The sequence below is a fragment of the Scheffersomyces amazonensis genome (assembly GCF_036850825.1).
Source record: "Scheffersomyces amazonensis strain UFMG-HMD-26.3 chromosome Unknown RJT21scaffold_3, whole genome shotgun sequence".
NCBI lineage: Eukaryota > Fungi > Ascomycota > Pichiomycetes > Serinales > Debaryomycetaceae > Scheffersomyces > Scheffersomyces amazonensis.
This window is the reverse complement of record NW_027042743.1, coordinates 595545-614161: the sequence shown is the minus strand read 5'-3', so window position 1 is coordinate 614161 and position 18617 is coordinate 595545. Positions and strand designations below refer to the sequence as shown.

General features: G+C 34.0%; 8 protein-coding genes across 8 annotated transcripts; 3 read left to right on the top strand and 5 right to left on the bottom strand. All coding sequences in view use genetic code 12, as the record gives it.

The window, feature by feature from the left end:
- The first annotated feature begins 259 nt into the window (after positions 1-259).
- Positions 260-2983, top strand: RJT21DRAFT_120107 (magnesium transporter CorA family protein). Its single transcript, XM_064881634.1, has one exon. The coding sequence runs from the start codon at positions 663-665 to the stop codon at positions 2889-2891; it is 2229 nt and encodes a 742-aa protein (XP_064738383.1). The 5' UTR covers positions 260-662; the 3' UTR covers positions 2892-2983.
- On the bottom strand, positions 2968-4601 carry RJT21DRAFT_126313 (major facilitator superfamily domain-containing protein). The gene has a single exon (XM_064882856.1). It carries the CDS (start codon positions 4521-4523, stop codon positions 3027-3029), a length of 1497 nt encoding a protein of 498 aa, XP_064738382.1. The 5' UTR covers positions 4524-4601; the 3' UTR covers positions 2968-3026.
- A 1254-nt stretch (positions 4602-5855) lies between these two features.
- RJT21DRAFT_113770 (uncharacterized protein) lies at positions 5856-8174 on the bottom strand (the record flags this gene model as incomplete). Its single annotated transcript, XM_064880199.1, has 1 exon — positions 5856-8174. The coding sequence occupies one exon, from the start codon at positions 8172-8174 to the stop codon at positions 5856-5858; it is 2319 nt and encodes a 772-aa protein (XP_064738381.1).
- Positions 8175-8238: 64 nt separating this feature from the next.
- RJT21DRAFT_31851 (uncharacterized protein) lies at positions 8239-10359 on the top strand. Its single transcript, XM_064884145.1, has one exon. The coding sequence runs from the start codon at positions 8501-8503 to the stop codon at positions 10193-10195; it is 1695 nt and encodes a 564-aa protein (XP_064738380.1). The 5' UTR covers positions 8239-8500; the 3' UTR covers positions 10196-10359.
- Positions 10218-11984, bottom strand: RJT21DRAFT_31835 (uncharacterized protein). Its single transcript, XM_064884144.1, has one exon. The coding sequence runs from the start codon at positions 11954-11956 to the stop codon at positions 10241-10243; it is 1716 nt and encodes a 571-aa protein (XP_064738379.1). The 5' UTR covers positions 11957-11984; the 3' UTR covers positions 10218-10240.
- Positions 11985-12440: 456 nt separating this feature from the next.
- PEX8 (Pex8p) lies at positions 12441-15002 on the bottom strand. The gene has a single exon (XM_064884142.1). The coding sequence runs from the start codon at positions 14813-14815 to the stop codon at positions 12539-12541; it is 2277 nt and encodes a 758-aa protein (XP_064738378.1). The 5' UTR covers positions 14816-15002; the 3' UTR covers positions 12441-12538.
- Position 15003: 1 nt separating this feature from the next.
- On the top strand, positions 15004-17529 carry RJT21DRAFT_31824 (uncharacterized protein). The gene has a single exon (XM_064884143.1). The coding sequence runs from the start codon at positions 15103-15105 to the stop codon at positions 17380-17382; it is 2280 nt and encodes a 759-aa protein (XP_064738377.1). The 5' UTR covers positions 15004-15102; the 3' UTR covers positions 17383-17529.
- Positions 17530-17624: 95 nt separating this feature from the next.
- HEM13 (coproporphyrinogen oxidase) lies at positions 17625-18596 on the bottom strand (the record flags this gene model as incomplete). Its single annotated transcript, XM_064880198.1, has 1 exon — positions 17625-18596. The coding sequence occupies one exon, from the start codon at positions 18594-18596 to the stop codon at positions 17625-17627; it is 972 nt and encodes a 323-aa protein (XP_064738376.1).
- Between the last annotated feature and the right edge of the window lie 21 nt (positions 18597-18617).

The following is an 18617-nucleotide window of genomic DNA, read 5'->3' as shown; positions in this document are numbered from 1 at the left end:
GCAACTAAGCAAAAGTTTGAATTGGTCTAAAATTATCCTTATTCTTGGCCGTATAATCCATATGCTCTATAATGAGGCATTTTATTTCAAGTTACATTTTACTGCTACTACAATAATATACTAAATATATCTCTATGTAAAAGCAGAATAACTGTTAATAATAGGTAGTATCACTAACCTCTAGTCCATTCTTAAGAGCGGCTGGTTATGAGACTTTGAACGCCGTTTTCTTGGCGTAGGCGCATTATTTCCGGTGAATATCGAATTCCTTACCTAGTGAGAATCTTGGCCCACATATGAGTCGATAAACGCCTTTTAATAAAATGGTTTAGAACACAAACAAAAAGGAAATTTCTTAATTGTAACTTGGAAGGTTATTTATAGAGACCTCATCTCTTGTAGTAAGAATAACTTTTCACTAGCTCTATTTAATTTGAAAATATAAAAGTTCAAATAGCTTCCACTACTGACATACATTTGAACTAATGATATGATTCATTTAAATTATTAAATAGCTCAGAATTATATCAACAAAAAGAGATCTATTGAATATAATATTATATTCCCTGATGAGTGATTGGTAATTATTGAATTATAATTAAGCCAAAGCATCAGCAATTGCAAATGAAGACCCTATTAAATAATATTTAGATTATAATAATATGTCAGATTCAGAAAGTTACTATCAAACTGGTCTCATTAATGGAGCTAATCAGGATGAAGAAAGTCAACCTAAAAATTTGTACGATCATAGAGGTCAGTTGAATCCTAATCATGAACTTGTAAAACCTGCAGCTCCTACTTCTCACGATGTTGATGATGTTACCGTTGAAAATAATCCAGTTACCATTGGTAAATCTTCAAGAAAAGCTAGTTCGAATTCAAGATCAAGATCCGGGTCTGGATCTACCATTGGCTTAGATTCTTCTGTACCAATTAATGCTATTCCTAAAAGAAAGCCGAGGAGCAATTCTATTTCAAATATTAGTACCAATGATAGTGTAGGTTCAGATGCTTTTAAAAAGGATAGAACAATGTCTAGAGTATCTATCGATAGTGAAGCAGATTCTCATGCATCTAGATCTTCTCAGGAAACTGAAGAAGATGTTTGTTTCCCAATGTCAAGAGAACATATCAGAATTAATGGTATTGATTTTGATGAAATTGAAGAATTCATTAAAGAAGAAAGAGATCAACAGAATTTATTGAGAGATCAACAGTATTTAAACGATCAAGGTTCGAGTTCTGATGCTAGATCTACTGGCACAAGCATAAACAAACCAAGTTCTTCTGCGTTGAAATACACACCCAAGAATATTTTGAAGAATACAAATACAGCTTTGACTAAGTTAAAGTCAAGATTAACTGGTGTTGATAATGAGGAAATCAGTTCTTTACAATCTCTTCATTCTGGAAATGATTCTCCTATTGAATTAGAAAAGTTCCATTATAAGGTGGATGATCACCATAAAGGAAGAATCGAACACGAGTTTGCTGAAGTTTCTGATGGTGTCAAAATCGAAGGAGCAGTTGATGCGCATGTTAATATTGACAGATTTTCATTCTTCACATCCGATTCTGACGAAACAGTCCATGTTGCAGATATTCCTTCTTTAGTGAAACGGGGTCAAACAGTTAGAGAGTTGTTTAGAAATGGAGAACCAACTTGGTGGTTAGATTGTACTTGTCCAACAGATGTTGAAATGAAAGTGTTGGCTAAGGCGTTTGGAATCCATCCTTTGACAGCTGAAGATATTAGAATGCAAGAAGCTCGTGAAAAGGTCGAACTATTCAGAAACTATTATTTTGTTTGTTTCCATACTTTTGAAGCAGACAAGGAATCTGAAGATTACTTAGAACCAATCAATGTTTATATGGTTGTATTTAGAGAAGGGATCTTAACATTTCATTTCTCTCCAATCACACATCCAGCCAATGTTAGAAGAAGAGTTCGTCAATTGAGAGACTATGTTGAAGTCACAGCTGATTGGTTATGTTATGCCTTAATCGATGACATTACCGATTCCTTCGCACCAGTCATCACGGGTATTGAGTATGAAGCTGACGCTATAGAGGACTCGGTTTTTCTTGCCAGAGAAGCAGACTTCGAAATAATGTTATCCAGAATTGGAGAATCTAGAAGAAAAGTCATGACACTTATGAGATTATTATCTGGTAAAGCAGATGTCATTAAGATGTTCGCTAAGAGATGTCAAGACGAAGCATCATCTTTTGTTAATCATAGCGAAAGCATGGATATTGGAGAATTAACAGGAATTAGAAAAGATCAAGGGATGACTAACGAGTCACCATCTCCTACATCAGGTGGTGTTAGTTTTGGACCCGCACCTGGAGCATCTGCTGCTGTGTTGGAACCAGTTAATCAATGGCAATTCCAAACCCAAGGTAATAGAACACAACCAAGGGCTGATATCGCATTATATTTAGGTGATATTCAAGATCATGTGGTTACCATGTTCCAAAATTTAGCAGCATATGAAAAGATTTTCTCTAGAAGTCATGCAAACTATTTAGCTCAATTACAAGTTGAATCCGTTAAATCAAATAATCGGATTACTGATATGTTATCAAGAGTTTCATTAATTGGTACTGTTTTGATCCCTTTGAATATTATAACAGGTTTATTTGGGATGAATGTAACTGTTCCTGGCGAGCAAACTGGAAAACTTGGTTGGTTTTTCGGTATAGTTGGTTTCATGGTTATTGTAGCCAGTTGTTGTTACTTTTTAGGTAGAGCCTGGGTTAATAGAGTTTTGGTAGATGAAAGAAGAGTACCAGTTCAAGGTACAGTCAGGTCTATCAAGAGTTTTGGCTTGAGAAGAAATGCTGGAGCAAAGTCAATTATCAGTTTCCCCAATAGATACGAATAGATTAGAATTCTTGCCTTTTTTTCTCTTTAATTATTTACATATTTATATTTGTATTATTTAAACTCAAATATAGCATTACTGTCTAAGCTAAGCTAAACAAAATCGAAATTATTGGCTGCGAAAAAATGAGCTTATTTATGTTTGGTTTAAGTTTCTTAAGCCCAATATGTGCGTAAGCACCATAGGGCCCGCACCAAATGCTGCTACCAACGCACACATTAATCCAGCTGAACCTCCAAAATTTAAATTATCAAACATATAGGGGAAGTAGAATGGTCCAATAAAGGCAAACATTTGTCTTACAAATGTCAAAAATAATCCAATTTCAGTAGCATGAACTGGATCATTATCAAGAGCAAATGTTACCAAAACCGTCATACAGATATTATTACCAGCAGCAGCAATAGCAGCTCCAATGATAGGAGCTATAATCCAATGTCCAGGTGTAGCCCTACTAAGATACACACCCCAGACAATCAACCCTACTATAACACAAATGAATCCATTATATGAAACCCAAATTCTATCGACAATAACTCTTTTACCACCCCTTCTTGCAATACTCTTTTTCATCCACCAATCTGAAAGAGGTCCCGCTAAGAATTCACCAATAGTCGAACCAATAATAAGTGCTATAAATTGATAAGAAATTTGTTGAGCATCTAATTGGAATAAGATACCCATTGCTTGAGGGAGTTCAACAATCAAAACAATATTTGCATAGGCAAAAATAATTGACATAGAAATAACAGCCATCATTATATTAAAGTTTTTAGATATTAAGAAAGGACTAACCAATACTCTGAATGACAATTCTTGATTTGGATTTCTCTTGAATCTAAAGATTCTTTTGAAAATATTCTTGGTGGATGTTGACTGACCTTTTATATAGACAGTCTCATCAACTATTATCCAAAGAAAAAATTGAACGAAATTCATTATTGCAAATACTAAGTATATCCATTTTGTACCAGCATGCTGTTGGATAAACCCACAGAAGAAAGGACCTGCTGTTGTTCCAAGTACCATACCTACTGACCACCATCCATTCTTTTTACCTCTTTCGTGTGCAAATGCTAGATCTGCAACTATAGGACTACCTGCAGAATATCCAGTAGAAATGAAAAAGGCTACTAAAACTCTAGTAGCCATTTGTTGACCGTAAGTTTTACAATAAGCACCACCAACATTTAAAGCTCCACATAATAAAGAGGCAAGACATAAGAAACCATTTCTACCATAAGCATTCATTAAAGGAAGCCAGAATAAAGGCATACCACCCAAGACAGCAATTTGAGCAGATGTTAAATATGCAGCGGTAGGTGTCGAAATTCCATAAGCTATAGCCATTGGTTCAAAGGCTGGGGTAAGACCACCTGCCATAAATGTTGAACTGAAAGTTTGGAATGCTATTAAAAGAATCTCAAAATTCTTTTTCTTATCTGGCCAATTGATTGGCTGCAAGGGGTCATCTGAAGGAAGAGGATCTAACACGATTGTTCCATGTCTCTTTATGAGATAATCATAATGTTGAGGTTCTAATTTCACAGTTTCATCTAAGGAAGCACTCGACCCCTCTGGAAGCTCTCTGTGCTCATGAGATGCTTTTTCGATATCGGTGACAAACGACATATTACTAAAGTCTGATTATAATATATAAGGCGAAATAGTATGATTAATACTTGACCTATATTCAATTTTTATTAAGCACAAATACTTTTTGAACACTTGGTATTCTATTTATAAGTGTTATTTTGCAGTTGATTATTGCAAAAATGTTCACATACTGCAATATCTACACCTGCATTTCTAGCGAGCTAATCAAGAGTAGTTTTATAGAACTAGTATTTTTATCAGTATATTGTATGGCCGGTTAATAATAAAAGCAATCCCCAAAGATTAAATGAGATTTTGAAGTGTCAGAAAATGTTTTTGACAAATACAATGTTGGGGTCGCTCTAATACAATTTGCCTGCCCCACATTTGATCCTCAATCAATAATGTACTGCAAATTCAGTGCATGTAAGACATTGTTGAAAAAATTTACAAACAGAAAAGCCTCCTTTTAAAATTAACGAGTTAATTATGGAGATCAGGAAAAACTTATTTCCAGTGAGAGTGGGGGAGGTTCCAGCATAACTTTTCAAAACAATGTCGTTTTTCGACATTTATATTCAAAATAATTTCAAGTTACTGTAAAACAGTCCGATATCAACACAATTACATAATAATATGTAATACAAGCACAAAAAATATTAAAAATACAATCTAAATTAGATCAATCTATAAAATAAATTTTATATAGATGATGCTTACTCATAATAGGGCTCGGATCTATCGAAACTACCCCACAATTCTCCACCACTTCGGTATCCTTCTTACGATATAATTCACGTCAAAGAGGCATTTATGTGGCTAAAGTGGTTATAACCATCTTCAACGGCCCAATATTCCGAATGTGGGGCAGGAAATTACGCGGTATGACCCGGCTTCAATGGTATTTGATTGATCTAACATAATTAACTTCTGAATTGTGATCACCAAAAATAACCCCGGAAATTTAGAGGTACTCAGTTTGAGTTGCAAACTCTTGATTAAAGGGTGGAGAATATGTTAATATATTTGCCAAAGATAGAGATAGCTTCTTAGTATTTCTTTCACCTCCCTATCCTGGGATCTGAAGAAACAAGTTTTTACAATTCCCTGGAAATGGTCCGTTTAGTATAGCCTCTAAAAAACATAGCTGATATTTAAATTGTGTATACAAAGAATATTATTAACCGAATTATATTAGCACGTTTAGGCACTGGTTCAAATCTAATTGAATAAGCAAAATTCATTCTGCTCAAAGTTGAACTATTTATAATGTTTGATTTGAACCCTTAACTGTTCCTTTTGTGCTAAAATATTTACGATTTGCAACTATTTTTTCCCCGAACAGAAAATAGAGTAAAGCACATGCAATCAATCCGAGCATGGGTCTGACAGAGACTCATCTTCCAGCTCTGACGGAGATTCATCTTGCAGCTCTGACATAGACTCGTCTTTCAGCTCAATTCCATGCATCCATGACATTATGGTATTCTTCCGTCTGCTTTCCCTTAAAAATGGACTAATGTCTGAACGGAAACATTTTTCTACGGTTCGATTATCAATTCGCTGTAGGTGCTCAATTGTAGCATCACGACGTAGATGTCTTTTTCTATTGATTCTTCCTGTTTCTTTAAAAGTCTCCTTCCTTTGCTTAGACATAAACAGAAATCCAAAGTCTGTAATAAATACTGATCTCGAATTCACGTTGACTAGTATATTATGAGGTGTTAGGTCTAAATGGGCCAATCCCTGTTGATGCATATAATCAACAGCATCTAATGTTTTAGACTTGAATCTTAACCTTTCTCGATGTGTTAATGTAGACAATGGAATAGCATCAATGTATTTATAAATGAAAAATAATCCACTGACTGAGTTGTCATATACTGCAAGCTCATGGTTGTAAGTTGCAGTATTGCTTCTGAGGAAGCCAATTTCTGTTATTTTGGGGAATGAATCATTATCCAAAATACTTAGGCAAGCCACTTCTAGACAGAAGGATCTGAAAAGATCAAGAAAACTTTTTATGCCGTCTCCATTAGTAGCACTAAGTTGTGCGGACCTAATGGGATCGTACACTTTGACAGTCTGGAATTCCCCATCCATAGTTTCACATCTATAGAGAATTCCATTTGTCGAGCCGAATGTGGAACCCGATATGATTTCAACGAAGTCCATTCTTCCTCTTAGTTCTTCCATTGTTACTTCTTGGAAATAAAAAAGCTTCATTAATTTACGCATAATAGCGACATCACTAGATTTGATATTCAATTCGTGATTTGATAATGCTACTGAGTCTTGCTCAAAGATTCTATTCTGCTGAAGAATTGGCAGACTTGTCACATCATCATATACAGGTGGACGCAAATCATATTGATCGTTATCAGCTCTTAATCTATTGATGAAACTTACCATATATTCTTGGCAACTTGTATTTAAGCTTCTTACAATCAATTCCCTTTTAGATCCTTCAATGTTTAAATCGGGGAAGTTATCAAATGGAGTTTTGAAAGTATTGTATAATATCATGCAAAACTTACAAACTCTATTGAAGTTCGTGTCCGAGTTTATGATCAATGGGTTAGTACTGATCTGTCTTAATATTTTACAACGATTCAATCCAGCATATTCTTGGGAAACTGCAGCATTCTGTAAGTCAAAAACTATGAAGTCTTTATAATTGCTTAAGATAGATATTGGAGAACCACATGTCCTAGAATAACGAATACATTGAGAGTAGTATTCCACAAATATTTTACTGTCTTCACTTTCAGGTCTGGTTCTATCAAATTTTGACATCGCTAATGATATATCGAATCTTTTGACCTCAATAGGGATTCTTATACTGTTTGCACCTGAGGAGGTTAAAATGATACCTGGATAAGCTGTTGTATCTCTATACTTTGACCTTTGGATGAGTGGCTGTTGAGGCTCCATGTGAATGTCGACATTTAATAAGATACTTAATACTTTAGTACAGTTTTCAATCAAATTACGTTCTAACAAATTTTGCACTGGCATATCGTGTGTGTTTGGGATAATGAGATGATAATCGTAGCTTAATGAAGGGATGTGAGGAATTAATTCTGATCTCACAGTCCAAGAAATAAAGTCATCTAATTGATAATCGATTGGAGGCATTGAAGGATAAAAGTTTCCGATCAATTTCTTCATCGTATGGTTACGTGGTTCATATTTTGGACGCATCAAAACACTATCATCTGGAATATTTGGTAAATCTAACCTAAGAAAGCAGGATAATCGAAAGTAGCCAATGAAGTGTTCCAATAATGGGTCCAAAAGTTTTGAATTTGTACAAAAGGCATCTAGTTTTCTTTCCATCCTTGATTGTACGGATGAAAGAAGATTCAGATTTGGATGCCTGATCGGACACAATACATGGAAGTTGAATAAATCCAACATTAAATGAAGTAAGTCTCCTTGATTCTCCAAAGTAATCTCAACTTCCCATGGCAACAACCTAGATAAAAACTCTTTAATTTCATTTTGATTAGGGTTCTTCAAATATTCATCTAATTTTTCTACTAAAGTGTTGTAGGATTTTAAACCTCTTGAATGAATCTTAAAGATATCGAACTCAACGGATTTGAGAGCTGCAACCAATCTATTGGTACTATTTGTAAAGTTTATTATATCTTGTAAGGACATGACAGTTCTGGATGTAGTCATTGGGGTCAGTATAATGCTCTATTAAATATTGCTAACTACAATTAGAATTTTAATATATTATGTACATAAGATGACTCGAATAAGCATAATAATATACTGGACTACACATAAAAATTTGGCAGCACATTACATAAGCTAAAAGTTAGTGTCAATGTGAGCCGCACAGCAACAAAATAAGTTACACAATGCTTCAAGTGTGGCGTTTTGTAATTGATAATTTTATTGCAAAATGATATAACCTCCAAGAAATTTGCTATCTCTATAAATATAATGAAGAATTATACTAAAGAAATCAAAACTAGTTAACAGGAATCATTAAAGCAAATATGACTGGTAAAAAGCCTAATTTTCTTATCATTGTTGCTGATGATTTAGGATTTACTGATACTAGTCCTTTTGGGGGAGAGATTCATACCCCAAATTTGGATAAATTAGCTAAAAGAGGTGTTAGATTAACTGATTTTCATACAGCTTCAGCATGTTCACCTACTAGATCTATGCTCTTATCTGGTACTGATAACCATATTGCTGGTTTAGGTCAAATGGCAGAATTTGCTGCTAGACATCCTGAAAAATTTGGTGGGAAAAAGGGATATGAAGGATATCTTAATGATAATGTTGTAAGTTTGGCAGAAATAGTTAAAGAAAAAGGTGATTATTATACTTTTATTTCTGGGAAATGGCATCTTGGTCTTTTGCCTGATTATTGGCCAATTAAAAGAGGTTTTGAAAAATCATTCACTCTTTTACCTGGTGCTGGGAATCACTATAAAAGAATCATCAAAGATGAAAATGGTGAAGAAATTAAGTTCTTACCAAATATTTATGAAAAAGATGGTCAATCAGTTGATGCAGAAAAGGAATTACCTCAAGACTTTTATTCAACCAACTATTTTACTGATAAAGCATTAGAATTCATTAATCATCCACAAAGAGATGATAGACCATTTTTGGGCCTTTTAACGTACACTGCTCCCCATTGGCCATACCAAGCTCCACCAGAAATTATTGCTAAATATAAGGGAAAATATAATGGTGGTCCACAAGAATTAAGGAAGCAAAGATTAGCTGCTGCTGTAAGGCAAGGGATTATTCCTGAAGGCATAACACCTCATCCTATCAAGACCGTCAGAAAAACATGGGATGAATTAACTGATCATGAAAAGGAAATTGAATCTAGAATTATGGAGACATATGCTGCTATGGTTGAAATATTAGATTACAACATCGGCAGAGTTCTTGATGCTCTTGAAGAATCTGGAGAATTAGAAAATACATTTATTGTATTTATGTCGGATAATGGTGCTGAAGGAATGTTAATGGAAGCTCTTCCTTTAACTAACTTAAGATTTAATACTTTTATTGAAAAGTACTATAATAATTCTTTAGAGAATATTGGTAAAGGAGATTCATTTGTATTTTATGGAGATCAATGGGCTCAAGCTGCTACTTCTCCTCATTCAATGTATAAGATGTGGTCTACTGAAGGAGCAATTGTATGTCCATTAATTGTTCATTACCCTCCTGTTATTAATGAGTCCAGACAAGGTAAAATTTTAGATGGTTTTGCAACTGTAATGGATATTTTACCAACAATCTTAGATTTAGCAGGATTAGAACATCCAGGATCTGAATGGAAAGGTCGAAAAGTTGCCATCCCAAGAGGTAAATCTTGGAAATTATATTTGGGTGGTGAATCTGATGAAATTCACTCGGAAACTACTGTTACTGGTTGGGAATTATTTGGTCAACAAGCTATTAGACAAGGAGAGTATAAAGCAATTTACATTCCTGCTCCTTTTGGACCTGAAAAATGGCAATTGTTCAATATAAAAAAGGATCCTGGAGAAACTAGAGATTTAGCTAAAATTGAACCTAAAGTATTATCTTCCCTTGTTGATCATTGGGCAGTATATGCAGCTGAAACTGGTTTAATTGAATTTGGAAGTGACTTTTTCGAAAAAGAAAAGCTTGAAGGTGAAGATAATGAACTTGTTTATAGAACAATTGTAGATAATTAGATATTAATTTATTTCTATACATTCTAATTTACACATTATACATGATTAACTTTTGATTTTTCTCTTCTTATGTTTTGGTTCCTCTGCTGGTATCCAAATATCATATCTATCATCTTGAGGAGTTGTTGGCCCATTTTTGTCATTAAACACTTCTCTTCTCCATTGTTGTAATCTCTTTTTCTTACCATACTTTCTTTTATCTTTGATGGCATCTTCTTTGGGTATATATGGAGCCAATTTCTTCATTCCAATGAATGTATTCAATTGTTTGTCGTCGGCTATTAATATGTCACGAGTAGTTAAACCAAAACTTTCAGGTGAAACTTCTCTATACTTGAATTGTACATCTTCTTTATCATTATTGTTGCCCCTCTCTTCGTCAATTTCGTCAAGAAGAAGATATGTCTTTGAGTCAACAATCTGTTGAGCCTTTTCTCTTAATGACTGCTTTTCTTTCTTAGCAGACTTCTTTTTCTTGAGTTTGTCTTTCTTAGAGACCTTTTTATCCTCTTCATCATCCTCCTCTTCTTCGTCTTCTTCATCTTCATCTTCATCTTCATCTTCGTTCACTTCGACATCTTCATCCTCATGTTTTCCGTTCTTCTTTTCAGCGTAGAAGTCACCCATTATATCATCATCTTCATCCCATTCTGGTTTCTTTAAACTATCATCACCTTCATCGCCATATTGCTGGTTAAATATTTCCGCCATCTTATTATCCCAATCGGCATCATCAAAGTCATCTTGAAGTAAGGAGTTACCAAATACCTTTTGTATGACATCATCACTAACTTCTTCTCCTACAGCTTGCTTGATCTTTTCCAATCTATCCATGACTTTATTAACTTTAGAAGTTTTCTTTTTCTTCAAAAGATCTTCCTTTTCCTTTTGTTCTTTCAATTTCTCTTCTTTCTTTCTCTCTCTTTGTCTTTGACGAGCATTGGTAGCTGATCTTCTTAGAGTTGCTTGATTACGGGCATAGGAGACAATTTCTGCAGCTGTTGGATCTTCATATCTGAAATTATATACATGCTCAAACTGTTCAACTGCCTCCTCAAATTCTCCCTCGGCTTCTCTTTCAATTTTATCTAAATTTAAAGTTTTATCTTCCTTTTTAGGAATCCATGCCTTATTATCTAAAAACGCTTTCAAAAACTCTTCTTCATTCTTTTCTGGATCTGGTAAGACGTTTGTATCTACTTCTATCCTTCTTTGAGTGTTGGGTTCTTTCTTCTTAAGGAATCCATCATCTTCATCATCTTCTTCTTCATCAACATCTTCATCAAATGCATTCTTAATATCTTCAAGAATTTGATCTCTTTCTTCTCTTTCTTGAACAATAAATGGTTTTTCACCATCTACAGTTCCATATTCATTGTCTTCATCTTTATAACTTCCAGCTAATAAATTCTTTCTTTGAAATTCTTGCAAATACATTGGTTTTTCTTTATTATCATTATTAGTATCATATACAACTTTATCAGGATCTTCAAAAAACTTGGTATTTGGATCTAACAACTTCTTTGGATCTTTCTTAATAATTTCTAAAACTTCGTTAATCCCTTTTTCAACATCTTCAGTCAATAAATCTCCGAACTCATCTTCACTTTCTTCTGATTCTTCTTCCGATTCTTCGTGTTCGTCTGATTCATCGATTGTCTGAGTGGGTTCAGTTGCATTTTCGACTTTGGTTTCTGATGAAACTGCAAGTTTGGCAGCTTCCTCTCTTGCCTTCTTGGCGGCCGACTTCTTTCTAGCCATTGTGTTGAATCTTTATACTTTATTCTTTATTCTTAATCTTCGTCTTACTCTCTAGATCTTTAAAATTTTTGAGATGGGCCTATCAGGTTTTGTGCGCCTGTCTGCATATAATCAATCTGATAGCGTCTGGGACCCTAAATATACATTATGTAGCTTATACTATTCATAGTGTAATTGATATTCATAGCTAGGGATTACAACTAGGTAAGTTAGTATTCTAGAGTCGTTTAATTGATAGAGAAAAGATTCTTTGGATTCCGTTGATTACATCCTTCATATACTACTTTTGGGTATTAACTATTATTCTTTTGGTTATTAACTATACTCTTTAGGCCATACTATACTGAAATCAATAAGCAAATTGACAAGAGGGTATATAAAGATATTTCTATACAGACTACCATAATAGCTTCCTACAAATGAGATAAGGGGTATATTTTTATAGTTGTGTGATTCTCTACTGAATACATTTCTATGTGAGAGGTTGCAAAACTTTTTCTATATTTTGGTGACTGCATATACCATACTTGGTTAGCGGGTGTCCTAAGTAATATAAGTAATATAATATATAATATATAATAATCACAATCTAGACTGATGGTTCACTATAGCAATTTCTGGTAATCTCTTAATATTATACCACCATCTGATAGCAAGCTCTACTCTGTTAAGATCCAAATTTTCACTCAACAGTTTCCATAACATATTTATCAAAAATATTCTTTCCTTGGGATTACTTGAAGTAATAAGAGACCAAATTCTATCAGTCCATTTTAGAAATATTGATAAGGGTAAATAAGGTAGTAATGTAATGAACGATACTATGGCAGCTTCTCGAGATGTTTCAGGAACTAGACGATTCTCAAATTCATAATCTTTCATTAGTGGATTCTTCGTAATATCAGGGAATAATGATACGTCCTTAGGAGGTTTGACTCTATTTCCTGCAATCACATCACCATCCTTCTCATCTAAATTGGCCAACACTGATTCGGCGGCAATTTCTTGTATGGGTTGTGCAGATGCAAATCCAAAATTATTAGCATTCCCATTAGTTCCAACTGATGGGATCTTTATACCTGGTCTTATGATTGCACACTCATCAGAAACAAAATTTAAAAAGTTTTCTACTGCAAGTCCATCTCCAAATGGATTAGATAATACCTTCTTACCAATAGTTTCAACAGCAATATTCAATTGTTGAGATGAAATCCGTCTAGGAAACTGGTTGAATAATAATTTTCCATAGTTTATGAATCTGGATAAATCTGAGTTTGAATTAAGGGATGAGAAACAAAACAATAGCACCGAATGAGATGCTTCTATTAAGTCATCCTCGATGTATTTTGTATCATCTACAAGATCAAAACTAAGTTGAAAAATGGAATTGTCAATAAATCTTTCATTCTTTTCTAAATTTGTACTTGCTTTTTGTAAGTAATTTTCCCATAACCCAAGGACAAATAAAACTTTTGATCTCATTATATAGTTATTATTCAATTCTTGAGGAAAAAAATTGATTTCCTGATAATTCGATATCAAATATTTAGTCAAATTTTCAAAATCAGTACCATTTGATGATATTGATAATTCTAGTGTTAAATAGTAAACAAAATTATAATTGTCAAACCCTCCCTGACCGATAGAAAGTAATATGAAATTGGCGTAATAGAGAATTGATAATATCTTTAATGAAATTTGATGATATTCATGTTCTATCTTATTAACTTGGTTTCTTCTTCCAAATAGACTGAAAGTATAGCCAGATTGTGAAGTATTTATTAAGCATCTAGTTAAAATTCCTTGGATAATAATAGTTTGAGAAAATAATATGTTCTTCATTATGAACCAGTATTGTTGATGTAAATGATTGGTACTGATTGAGCTTTTGGCATTATTAAATTCTGAAGAGGAACTAGTATGATTCAATTGACGATTGAAATAAACAATAGTATCAACTACGTTGTTTATTACATTATAGGACTGTGTACCCAATGGAAGGACTTTGAAATAAGCTTGTAAAAGGAATGAAATTTTGTTGAGGTGTTTAATAGTAGGCTTTTGTAATATATGCTCCTGAATTATTTGCTCGCTATCTTGGGAGTTTGGATCCAACTCGAACAACCTTCGATAACTTAGGGTTGAACTATCAGGATGAGAAAATAATAAATAAGCAAGCTTTTGAATTATGAAACTTGATGACACTTTGGTTTTGATATCTTGATCCTTTTTGAATATTAAAGCATAACTCACAAGACTTAAATTCACCACATCATCTGGTTGAGCTGCAGAAACACTATAGTTAAGACTATTGTAGAAAAGTTCCAAAATTTTCGTATCCCAATCCAGGAAGAACCATCTATACTCAATTACATTAGGAAATACGTATAATTCATCTCTTAAAGTATTCGATAATAATAAACCAGTTATTATTGGTAACACTTTCCAACTATTTACTACGGGATTAAACGCAGCAAAATTGGTCAATTCCGTTAAAATTACTGAATAAAAACTCTTCAATGATAAAGTAGGAATACTAATCTTCAACTTTTTATCAGTAATTAATTTAAACACTTCAATTATAAGATAATTTGATTCAAACGGGACTGTATTCGATCCAAAACATACAGGATTATTAAGAAAACTAGCAACTAATACCCTCAAGTTATGTTCGTGTTTAACATATGGCAAGTAGTTGTACATATATCCCAACACCTTTCTAACATTCGTATCTGGACGGGGATTTCTTAGTTCATGAACAACAAAATCGAGCTCTTGTGGACCCACCCCGGTAAACCCTTGCTGGCTATACAAGAGTTGTCGACCTTGCGGCCCTAGTCTTCTTGCAAGATCTGACATTGAATAGCTAGTAGTAGACTTGGCGATATATTCTCCAGCTTGTAAATTTATGATTTAAATGGCGGGGCAAGCTTTTACCGAGGCCGACATTATATTGTTATATGCAGGCACGCGCTATATTGTGTGTGCCTCCCCTTGGCTTATGTAATGGGCTGCCAAAAGCTTTAGGTTACACATCACATTATTTTCTAACGCTTATTCGAGTAATCTAATGTGCATAATATATTTCCCTTGTATAGAACTATATACTAATCCAATTGATTACTTCTACTAAGATCAATACAGTCATGTCCTTACAAGATATAATAAACTTTACAAATAGTACCAATAGATTGGTTGCAGCTCTCAAATCCGTTGAGTTCGATATCTTTAAGATTCATTCAAGAGGTTTAAAATCCTACAACACTTTAGTAGAAAAATTAGATGAATATTTGAAGAACCCTAATCAAAATGAAATTAAAGAGTTTTTATCTGAGTTGTTGCCATGGGGAGTTGAGATTACTTCGGAGAATCAAGGAGACTTACTTCATTTAATGTTGGATTTATTCAACTTCCATGTCTTGTGTCCAATCAGGTATCCAAATCTGAATCTCCTTTCATTGGTGCTGTTAAAAGTTGGACTGTTACTTTTTACATTCTGTTCAAACTCGAAACTTTTGAAGCCTTTATCTGACCACTTCTCTGGGTACTTTCGATTATCCTGCTTTCTTCGCTTAGATTTACCAAATATTCCAGATGATGGTGTTTTGATGCGTCCAAGATATGAACCACGTAACCATACGATAAAGAAATTGATCGGAAACTTTTACCCTTCCATGCCTCCAATCGATTATCAATTAGATGACTTTATTTCTTGGACTGTGAGATCAGAATTAATTCCTCGCATCCCTTCATTCAGATACAATTATAATCTCATTATCCCAAACACACACGAGATGCCAGTTCAAAAGTTGTTAGAACGTAATTTGATTGAGAATTGTATTGAAGTATTAAGTATCTTATTAAATGTCGACATTCAGATGGTACCTCAACAGCCAATCAACGAAGGACCTAGGAATGAAGGTGCAACAGCTTATCCAGATATCATTTTATCTTGCGGTGCATACAATATAAGAATCCCTATTGAGGTCAAAAGATTCGATATATCATTAGCGATGTCAAATTTTGATATCACCAGACCTGAAAGTGAAGACAGTAAAATATTTGTGGAATACTACTCTCAATGTATTCGTTATTCTAGGACATGTCGTTCTCCAATATCTATCTTAAGCAATTATAAAGACTTCATAGTTTTTGACTTACAGAATGCTGGAGTTTCCGAAGAATATGCTGGATTGAATCGTTGTAAAATATTAAGACAGATCAGTAGCAACCCATTGATCATAAACTCGGACACGAACTTCAATAGAGTTTGTAAGTTTTGCATGATATTATACAATACTTTCAAAACTCCATTTGATAACTTCCCCGATTTAAACATTGAAGGATCTAAAAGGGAATTGATTGTAAGAAGCTTAAATACAAGTTGCCAAGAATATATGGTAAGGTTCATCAATAGATTAAGAGCTGATAACCATCAATATGATTTGCGTCCACCTGTATATGATGATGTGACAAGTCTGCCAATGCTTCTGCTGTATACAAACTTTGAGCAAGACTCAGTAGCATTATCAAATCACGAATTGAATATCAAATCTAGTGATGTCGCTATTATGCGTAAATTAATGAAGCTTTTTGATTTCCAAGAAGTAACAATGGAAGAACTAAGAGGAAGAATGGACTTCGTTGAAATCATATCGGGTTCCACATTCGGCTCGACAAATGGAATTCTCTATAGATGTGAAACTATGGATGGGGAATTCCAGACTGTCAAAGTGTACGATCCCATTAGGTCCGCACAACTTAGTGCTACTAATGGAGACGGCATAAAAAGTTTTCTTGATCTTTTCAGATCCTTCTGTCTAGAAGTGGCTTGCCTAAGTATTTTGGATAATGATGCTTTTCCAAAAATCAATACAATAGGCTTCATCAGAAGCAATACTGCAACTTACAACCATGAGCTTGCAGTATATGACAACTCAGTCAGTGGATTATTTTTCATTTATAAATACATTGATGCTGTTCCATTGTCTACATTAACACATCGACAAAGGTTAAGATTCAAGTCTAAAACATTAGATGCTGTTGATTATATGCATCAACAGGGATTGGCCCATTTAGACCTAACACCTCATAATATACTAGTCAACGTGAATTCGAGATCAGTATTTATTACAGACTTTGGTTTTCTGTTTATGTCTAAGCAAAGGAAGGAGACTTTTAAAGAAACAGGGAGAATCAATAGTAGAAGACATCTACCTCGTGATGCTACAATTGAGTACAGACAGCGAATTGATAATCGAACTGTCGTACAATGTTTCCGTTCAGACATTAGTACATTTTTAAGGGAAAGCAGACGGAAGAATGCTCTAATGTTGTGGAGTGATGACGTTGAGTCTGAATATGAGTCTGCAGATGATTCTGCAGATGAGTTTGAAGATGAGTTTGAAGATGAGTTTGAAGAGTAGATCTGTTGGGCCCTCTCTTGGTTTGATTGTATATGTTTTACTGTGTTTAGTGAATAAATAGTTGTAGATCGTGAAAGTTATCGTACAAAAAGAATTTGAACTATTAAGCTCTAAATCGAACATTACTAGTATTTATTCATAGCTTAATCTAAAACTGCTAAAGCTTTACCTTGTGAATCAACTTAAGACAATGTATTCATACTTTATATACAACTTTTGTTTATAACTATTTATAGGCTATACTAAACGGCCCATTCTCTTGGATTTTGTAATACTTGGAGCAAGCGGTCTTCTTCAGATCCCAGGACAGGGTGATGATCGTAATACCAAGAAGCTGTCTTTGGCAAAGACATTAAAATACTCTCTACTCTTGAACCAGGAGTTTGTAAGCCAAATTGAGTACCTCTATCTAATACCAAATTAAATTCTACGTACCTTCCTCTTCTTAATTGTTGCCATTCCTTTTGCTCTTTCGTATATGGCGTATCTTTTCTTTTCAAAATAGTTGGTACATATGATGGTAAAAAGGCATCAAAGCAGTCTTCAATTATATACAAGATATCATCAGCCGGTTTAGAATCAAAATCATCAAAGAAAATACCACCAATACCTCTTGATTCATTTCTATGTTTAATATAGAAATATTCATCACACCATTTCTTATATTTTGGATATAATTCTTTATCGTGCTTATCTAAGGCATCCTTGTGTTGTTGATGAAATAAAATGGCATCTTCTTCGTAAAGGTAAGATGGAGTTAAATCTGCTCCACCACCAAACCACCAAGCTTGAACTTCATTTGTTTCAGGATCTGTAGTTTCGAAATATCTGTAATTAGCATGTGTAGTTGGTGCATGAGGATTTATAGGATGAATAACCATAGATAATCCACAAGCAAAGAAATTTACACTACCATCAGATGAACCCTTTAAATTAGCATGATCTGCTCTCATTCTTTGAACAGCTTGAGGTGGTAATTTTCCATGAACAATGGAGATATTAACACCACCTTTTTCAAAAGTAGTACCATTTTGTATTACCATAGATTCACCACCACCTCCATCATTACCTCTTTCCCATTTATCAGTGAGAAATTGTACAGTATCTAAAGCAGCCAATCCTTTAGTAATTTCAGCTTGCTTTAATCTGATAAGAGCTTCTATCCGTTCTCTTATCGGAAATGATTTATCATGAATTTGTTCGGCAGTAACCATTGTTGTTATAATTTATAGTTG